The 9,564-nt window shown below is 33.8% G+C and overlaps 1 protein-coding gene and 1 pseudogene across 1 annotated transcript; both read right to left on the bottom strand.

Annotated features, from left to right (window-relative positions):
* Positions 1-733: 733 nt before the first annotated feature.
* LOC131155900 (alcohol acyltransferase 16-like) lies at positions 734-1,279 on the bottom strand. Its single transcript, XM_058109348.1, has one exon. The coding sequence runs from the start codon at positions 1,250-1,252 to the stop codon at positions 734-736; it is 519 nt and encodes a 172-aa protein (XP_057965331.1). The 5' UTR covers positions 1,253-1,279.
* Positions 1,280-5,386: 4,107 nt separating this feature from the next.
* LOC131155899 (methanol O-anthraniloyltransferase-like) lies at positions 5,387-8,344 on the bottom strand (annotated as a pseudogene).
* Between the last annotated feature and the right edge of the window lie 1,220 nt (positions 8,345-9,564).

Raw genomic sequence — 9,564 nt, 5'->3', positions numbered from 1 at the left:
TCTTAAGAATATTTAACCTCAAAAAAATCAATACATTTTTTTTTTCTTTTTTGTCTCTTAAAAAGAATCAACCTTTTACTTTGATTTTTTCTATTCATCGATCATAAAAAATCAGTTACTAATTAAAATAAAAAATTATATTTAGGAATTTGAATTCGAGAGTCAAATTTAAATTTGGATAAAATTATAAAAAAAATATTTATATTTTGTACAAATACATAAAAATCATATTCATAATTTAAATTTAAACTCTAAATGTATATTATTATTTTTAAACATTTTTTAAAAATAAATAATATTTTGAACGTTATATTTTCTATCCCTTTAACAAACCGTCAGTGCATATATATATATATATATATATATATATATATATATATATATATATAAATTTTAGGTACAATTAAAATTGGTAATTTAAAATAAAGTTCAAATTTTTAATTTATTATACAATAAATTCTTTTAATATATTTTTAAAAAATAATAAATCAGGAAATAAATTATTCTGCGTAATAAATTATTTCCCGAATTATTTCCCAGAATAATTTATTTCCAGATTTATTATTTTTTAAAAAAATATATTAAAAATTTTTTTTTATGTAAATGACACGTGGGAAATCTTACTACTTCAAATAGTAAGATAATCTTGTTACTCTAAGTAGCGAGATTTGTTTAAATTTTATTATTTCAAGTAGTGAGATTTGTTTAAATTTTACTACTTCAAGTAGCGAGATTACGTCAAGATTATTCCGAAAAAGGTATTATTTAATGTATTAAAAAAAAAAAAAAAAAAGAGCAAAGGGCAACCGATGATCCCATCGGAGCCAGGCACGTTGTACAGAAGCTCCTCCAAGTTGGGACACGGCGGCATGATGGCGTCGCCGAGATCGTCGAGCGCGACGTCGACGTCGGCGTCGGCCTCGATGAACAGCACCCCTTCGCTGGTGCAATCGACCATCAGCTTCCGGTCAGGCCCTTCCACGACCCTGCCGGCGATTGGGTAGTAAAACACAAGTGCCGCCGCCAGAGCTTCCCTCACCGCTTTCGCCGGATCTCTCAATATGATTCCTTCCGATGAAGGGGTTTTAACGTTTCTGTAAATAATGATGCCGGGAATCTGTTTCCTCAGGCCTTCTTGGTCGTCTATATCCGACAGCGGTTTCAGCTCCCGCGGCGTCGATTTCGCCTGGGCGATGAGCTCTGGCTGGTGCCGGCGAACTGAGAATGAGACAGGGAAGGTGGAAGCCACCATTTTCAGCAGCGATCTAGTTATTTCAGCAGCGACAAATACTGCTCGTCAGTCTAACTCCTGAAAAAGAAGGAGGTTTATTGAAAAAAAAAGTTATTACAATTAGCTTGGTTGTCGTGATAATTGGTTGGTACTGATGTTGACATGTTATTATTGCTGCTGGATATTTTGAATAGAACTTACTATTTGGTTCAATTGATTTTTCATAATTAAAAAAGTATTAGCTCTTAGTCAAAATCAAAAAAATAAAATAAAATAAAAATCGTGGAGCTCATCCTAGGAAACGACACTAACTCAGTTGAAAGTAAAATAGGTGGAGAGAAATAATACTATTTTTTTTTACTTTTTATTCGTGTGTATGTGTATTTTTTTTAAACGATGGTGTTTAAGGTTCTTTGGATACTCAACTAATTTATCAGGATAATGGATTTGTCTTTCTATTATTCTCCACTTAAATATTAAGTTACTATCTCAAATGCAAAGTCGTAAACCCCAACACTTAAACTATGGTCATTTAATTATTAGGAGAGTCTTGAATTTGTCACCTGAGTCACCCTTGAGAAGCTTCTTCTTCTTTTTATTTGTTTATCTTATTTTTATATTTTCATTGACAAAGACTATTCTCTCTTAATTTTTTATACGGATGAATGATGATCAATACGAGGATTAATAGATCCTGTTATTTATATGCTATCTGACATTATGGACATATTTTGTACATAATTTACATTTTGAAAAAAAAAAACTCAAATGAAAAGTTATTTTAAATTATTTCAATTTAATCATGCGTTTGTAAAATCTAATGTCAATACCAGATAAGCACTTGTTGGCCAGGTGACTGCATTCCAACACTCAACCCACCAAGCCTACACTTCTAGAATCTTTCACCACCCCATGCATGCTTCTACAAAATTTGAAACAAGTGACAAGTTTTTATTTTTTTATTTTTATTTTTTTGGAGTTTGGTTGGTTTGGTTATTTTTAGACATAATTTACACAAGTGGCAAGTTTTAGTATTAGTGATGATTTTTATAAATCGTCACGAATAATGCACTTTTAGTGACGAAATTCAAACCATCACTAATACTTTCGTTACTAAAAACCAGTTTTTTTATAATGAATTTCAATAATGCACACGTACGAATAGAAGACATTCACCTTTCTTAAGATTTGAATGAAAAAACATAGACTTTTCTTAAGATTTAGATAATTTTTCAAATCTCGTTTGAGGTTTAGTAAAGACAAACATAGGAAGGGAATATGTGTCTCAAAAATCAATATCCGAGGATGTTTGTGAAATTCTGAAAACTTTAGGGGAAACTTCCATCTTTTTGTCAAAACTCAAGGAAGATTTATGAAAATTTTTAAAATTTCAAGAAAAGATATAATATTTGTGTGTGTGTGTGTGTGTGTGGGTAAAAAGACTTCAGGCGAATAGACACAGACCTACCTTAAAGTTTCAAAGACCTTCTCTGATGTTTTAAAAATTCCACATACCTCTTTTGTGATTTGCCAAAAAGACATTAAACTCCCTTTTATATTTAATAAAAAGATAAGTTTTTTAATGGGTTTAAGTGTCTTGAAAATTAAGTGTTAGGAGAAGTCCATGAAATGTTTGAATATTTAGAAAGGAATGTGAAAATTTGAGAGTAGATGAGTATCTTTTTTCCCTGTATATAATAGAATCATTTGTGACTTAAAATACAGAACTCTTTCCATATTTTTAGTTATCGTTCAATGAAAATAGATAATACTCTCAATCATTTTCGCTTTACTATACATTAGACACAATTTCTCACTCAGTTAAGTTTTTCTTGATTAATATATATTGCTCAATGTTTATTTATTTCTTGTTTTAACTTTTTTGGAATTTGAAGTTGAAGAATTATGCTTTTGGAGTTTGATATTGGGTTGTATATTTATATATAAGCTGGGCCAAATCACCTTTTAACTTTTCTGATGGCTTGTCATTAGAATAGTATTATTTTTTGTCCATTTGCTTTGGAAAATGTCCTATTACCATGCTAGATTCATATTTAGAAGGCCCAAATCAAGAGGGACTTAGGTCTTTTTGAAATATCCATTTATTTATATTTTAAATATTTTATTAAAAGTTACTTCAAAGCTAGGAAACTGGAGGAAGTTTTCTCCCCTAATTAATAGTAAAAAATATACAACAACAGTGGAAACTGATTACGCACTTAAATTGCATAATTAGGTGTTTTAATTTATGCATTACGAATTATATTTTTAATTAAATGCCTAATTAATCTTAATAAATTAACATTGTATGCTGTTTATAATATTTGGGTTTTATTGAGTAAATTATTATTTTTTAGTATTTTTTTATCGCAGGACGATTATTAGAAGCTCAAAACTGATGGTACTTCGTAATCTTTGCATAATTTTCTCATCCGACCTCCAATTTGATGATTCAAGATGTTGTAAAAAGATAAGAAAACGCTTTACAATTTTCATGTTTTGCGTTTTGAGAAATACTAGTTGCATCAAGGTCAAAATAGGACGTGAAGTTACCATACGCTGTTTTATGGATTATTTCGGCATTACTCCGTAATTTAGGCGTAACTTTCTCGTCCGAGTTTTGATCGAAATGATTCGAAATTATGGGAAAAGTTGAGAAAGAACTCTACAACTTTCATGTTTTGAGTTTTGAAAGATACAGAAATTAATATGATCAAAATAGGACTTGTGCGCAGTGGAACAAAGAAAAAGAAAAGAGAAGAAACAAGAAAAAAAAAAAATGAAGTGGGCCGGGTCATGATGTGACCCGGCCATGCAAGTGACGCTGGCAGGGGCTTCTTTCAGCCAAGGAGGCGCTAAAACCTGGAGGGCAAGGGAGGGAAAAAAAAACGTAGAAAAAGAAGGGACCAGAAGGAAAAGGGCGTAGGTAGCTGCTGCTGCTGTGTTGGAAGAGCTCCCAGGGCCTCTCCATCTCTCTCTCTCTCTCTCTCTCTCTCTCTCTCTCTCTCTCTCTCTCTCTTCCTCTCTCTCTTTGAATTTAATATTTGTTAAGGATTATTCTCATTGTTAAGCCTTTAGTTTACTTTTATTTAACGTTAATGCTGCAATTAAATTCTAATTTAAGTTGATTAGAGTGTAAATTTATTCCATTGTTGAAAAATCTTTCTTATTAGATTAATTTCTGCTTTACTCCCTCTTTTACTCTCTCTCCCTCTCTTGAATTTGAATACTTGTTTGAGTTATTGTTGAATATTATTTGGGTTGTTTTATTATTGAAGTTAGTTTGTTTTTCTTTTTAATTAAAGTCATTAAATCTAGTTTAAGTGATGCTTTGTGTTAAGTTTGCTTGTTGCATTTATTTAAAATTAGCGTTGGATTTAAATATTTGTTCAAGTAGTATCTTAGGTTAGTTTATTATTGAAGGACTTTTGTCTAGGTTAGTTTAGTTAATTTATTTGTTTAATTGTATGTTAGTTATTCTCTTATTTATGCACGTTTTGTTCTTGTTTTAGGTTTTAATTTGTTTAAATTTCATCATGAAATTTCAAAATCCCCAAAAATTTTGAATCTGAACCATGTTCAGTAAAATTTGTTTTCTTATTATTATTATTATTATTATTATTATTATTATTATTATTATTATTATTATTTTTTACGCTAGTTTAGAACTAATCTGCATTCCTCGTGGAGACGATCTGGCCTATTTGGGCTAATTATTATACGACGTAACTCCTATACTTGAGATAACTTTATTGCTACTCATTTTTAGAAGTGAGTCAGAGACTTTTTTTTTTTTGGAATTATTAAATTATATATTTTGAATGAAAATACAAAAAATTGGCATAAAAAAAAAAAAAAAAAAAACCATCTATCCAATAGCTGCTTGTCATCTATTAGTTGGATCCATTTGTTTTTCCAAACACAAATTAATTGAGAAAGCAAATGAAAAATTTACTTGGATCCATGCACAATTGTCTTGCCGTTGGTTAGATGGATGCTTCACTTGTGCCCAATATTACTTAAAAAAAAAATAGAAAAATAAGAAGAAAATAAGTGCAGAAAACAAATATATCATCCTTAAATACAAAATACAAGGACTAAACAAACCCACCTAAAAGATAATCACTCGTGAATCAATGCAGAGGGCAGAAAAACTTACAATCTACTGCTGGCTTTCTTCCAACAGAATTGTGGAAAATCATGGGATGACTCTTGAGTCATTTTCTTTAACTCCTCTTGGAACCTATTCATGACTTCTAATGGCAACCATATGGGCACAACAATCCCCTTCTTCCCATGGCTATTCTTGAACCCGACAAAGAAGCTCGTTATGCTGACAGCCTTTGCAGGCCCACTGTAAATGGGCTTCCCCCATCCCAAGTCCACCTCCTCAAACCCAATGAATCTCGTATCCGACATCATGTACATCGACTCCATTGTGTACATTGGTCTGCCACAGACCTTACATACTCTTCGCTTACCTGGGTCTTAACCTTCTTCACCAGCTCCACAGCAAATTCCAAAGGATTCTCACACAACAATTGTGCCGTGGAAACCACTGCTGGGTACACAAACGCGTTGCCATAGTAGCCGGTAGGAACATGTATGAGGCCCTTGCCGCGCAAGGACACCATGCTCGAGAAGCGAACTTTCTCACTCGGGTGTAATTCAAGTGCAATTGTACGACACCGCCACAGACAGGCGGCCAACACCTCATATGTGGAAGTGTGAGAGCTAAGGTGTGGTGGGAGTGACTTTTTAAGGGCCCTTATTTCATTTGGACCAAAGAAGAAGGATGCTTGGACCATATTGACATTACTCTCCCAGTCTATTAGCACATTTTTTTGGCCATGGACCTCCTCATACTCATAATGAGTGCATGTGATGCGTGGGGGGCTTCGCGCATTAAAGATTTCTCGATGCCAAACAGGTAGAAGAGATGGTGCACGTGCTCCACGTGCGATTTCCCCAATTGCATTGAGGAGTTGGCCAAGTCCTTGTGCATCCCATATTGCATGATTTATGCGCCATCCAAATGTGAATCCCCCACAATTGAAACGTGTAACCTACATTGCGCAATACCAACAAACAATTTTTTTTAATCATAAAAAAGTAAATAATGCCTATCCTTATATATGATTAAGAAAATATATATATATATATATATATATATATATATATATATATATATATATATATATAAATGTGACAGACTAACGTGTAAGTGATGTGACAGACTGGTAGGGGGTTGTGGTATAAGGTTTATAAGGAAGGTATAAGGTTTATAAGGAAGACTTTAAGTATAGTAGAAGTTGGCTTTTTAACTTGCACCCAAGAGAACATGAAGGCTTGAAAGAGATATATATATATATATATATATATAATGATTTGTACATGTAGATCTTAGGCATAATCAATACAACAATTTTATAATACTCAAAAGAAGTGGATTAAAAAATGTTTGTATGATCTTTGTATAGTCTCTTGTAGAATGGTGATAGTCATTAGGAGTGAGCATTCAGTCAATTCGGTGAATTTGGTTAATTAACCGAATCAACCAAAATTTCATATTTAACCGAGCTCAAACCAATCAAACTGAATTTCAGTTAAATGGATTAATCGATTTTAACCAATTTAATATTTTAATATATATATATATATATATATATATAAAATATAGATTTGTAATATATATAAAATATAAATAATACATATAAAACTTTAATCTATATAATATATAAAAAAAATAAAGGAGGTGCCGCCCTCCTTTAGTTAAAAATAATAATAAAATTTTAGTATATATATATAATATAAATTTTTTTAATATATAATATATATAATTATTTATTATTAATTTATACTATGTTAATTGGACCCAAAAACCAAACCAAAATCTGAAAATCAAAATTCAACGAAAATGAAAATCAAATCGAACTAAATAAATTTTTAACTGAACCAAACCGATTGAGTTTACTCGATTAATTTTGTTTTAATTGCTCACTCCTAATAGTCACCCACTTTGGGCAATTGCATGAAGAGTTACAATGAAAACTTTCTTGAGTGAGGCGAATTACTTGTCACCAAGGTGACCTAAGAATATTAGGTAGCCGCCTAGGTGAGAAATGCCAAAATGGTTGCCTAGACATCATGTGAAAATCACTTAGTCTTTAGGTGAAGGTCATCCAATTTTGAGAACGAGTTGTCAAAATTTAATTGGATTGGATCTTTGGTAACCTTACGGTCCCGGGTCCGACCCCACTTAAGAGATACCTGAGTAAATTAACAGTGGTGCGTTAATTAGCGGACAAGTCTCAACCCCCCAAGGTTGGTGCCGCATTGACGGGTCACAAGGTGGCGCAGCAGTGGCTTATAAGTCTCTGGGTTACTCTAAAAAAGAAAAAATTAATTGGATTGATTCATGAATTTCTCCCTAAACCAAAAATACTAGATTTTGTGGCGTCTAATATTTCCATTCTCTCATTATACCTACATGTGTAATTAGCGATTATAATTATAAGTTAGGAAAATGCTCGGTGCTATGGACCTGTACTACATAGGTTGATCCTCACTAAATACAACAGTATTAATGTATTCATTTGTTAATAATTTATTTCATTCATTTAATTATTCGTGTATCCAATTAGAATTCACCTGAACCAAGAGCAGAGGGCAACCGATGATCCCATCGGAGCCAGGCACGTTATACAGAAGCTCCTCCAAGTTGGGACACGGCGGCATGATGGCGTCGCCGAGGTCGTCGAGGGCGATGTCGGCGTCGGCCTCGATGAACAGCACCCCTTCGCTGGTGCAATCTACCATCAGCTTCCGGTCAGGCCCTTCCACGATCCTACCGGCGATTGGGTAGTAAAACACAAGTGCCGCCTCCAGAGCTTCCCTCACCACTTTCGCCGGATCTCTCAATATTATTCCTTCCGATAAAGGGTTTTTAACGTTTCTGTATATAATGATGCCGGGAATGTGTTCCCTCAGGCCTTCTTGGTCGTCTATATCCGACAGCGGTTTCAGCTCCCGCGGCGTCGATTTCGCCGGCGCGATGAGCTCTGGCTCCCGCCGGCGAACTGAGAATGAGACAGGGAAGGTGGGAGCTACCATTTTCATGCCAGAAGTAACGGCGACAGTTGCGCTCCGTCACAAGAATAACCTCGCCATCGCAGGTTTAGGCATAATTGACCTCACTGATGGAACTCTAACTATCTCTGCAGCGATGCTTCTTATATATCCACCATTCTCTCTGCCCATCATTAAATAAAATTTTGGCGAGACCCCATTGGCGACTGGCTTAGGTGCCACCCCACTCTCTGTACATTGAAGAAGCGTATGGACTAGACGATTACGCACTTTCTTGATTTTTACAGTCTACAGACAGAAAATACAAAATCAGATGATTTAAAAAAAATGGAAAAGAAAAAGACACTAATTTGACTAAATTAGCCTCATCTCTTTAGATGTTTAAAAAATTCAGACCTAGTGACAATCTAGAAATTATAGGTAGGAGGGCAAAGTAATAAATTGATGCACCCCAAATTCATTCTCACTCATTACGAAAAAAAGGTTATAAGATTACCATTAATGTCCCTGCGCACCTAACGTGCTAAATTTAATATGTTTATTCATGAGAGGAAACGATTACAAGACCACAATTAAAACTTTCACATATATACTCTTAAAACTTTCATAACCCCCCATAAGCACAATAATGTGTTCATCAATATTGAATTAATAGAGGGTCAACCTCTACCACTATTAGAAGGGACTCCAAGAGGAGGTAAACATCTAATTCTTATCTACTTCTTTTTATTGTTGCAATTTAAAGTCTCATACAAGTCTCTTATTTAAGCATCAGAGTGATTCCCTGAAGCACATTTCGGGTTCTCCAAGTTATTTACGATTGTCTCTTTTTAAGTAGTCGTGGTTTAAGGACGATTTTTGAAAGTTGTTCAATTTTCAGCAGTTGTAGTTGGCGCTATCTGTGGGAATTCTTTTGGGAGGTTTTTCTATCCTTGATCATGACCACGTCACATAATTCAAAGTAGGAACCTGTTATGGGTGACTAGTCACCCTGAAAGCCACGTGTCACCACCGATTGTTGACACGTAACGAAACCCTAACCGCGCATATAGAAGAGGCATGGTCAATCCTTAGCCGTACGATTTGTGTTTTCTCGGAACGATGTGGGTCATGTCACATCATTGAAATATTTTGAGGTTAGGAAAATATTTTAATTCATTTTTCACTTGAAAAAGAGCTCCAAAACCTCTTGGAAATTTTGAAAATATTGTAAAAATACTTAAAAAAATCTCTACTAAATTTCG

The sequence above is a fragment of the Malania oleifera genome, chromosome 5 (assembly GCF_029873635.1).
Source record: "Malania oleifera isolate guangnan ecotype guangnan chromosome 5, ASM2987363v1, whole genome shotgun sequence".
NCBI classification, from domain to species: Eukaryota; Viridiplantae; Streptophyta; class Magnoliopsida; order Santalales; family Ximeniaceae; genus Malania; species Malania oleifera.
Note: the sequence above shows the minus strand (reverse complement) of the source record. Positions and strands in the feature narration are given on the sequence as shown.

Excerpts from the sequence above, each read along its gene's own strand:
- LOC131155900 (XM_058109348.1), bottom strand. The coding sequence starts at position 1,252 with ATGGTGGCTTCCACCTTCCCTGTCTCATTCTCAGTTCGCCGGCACCAG.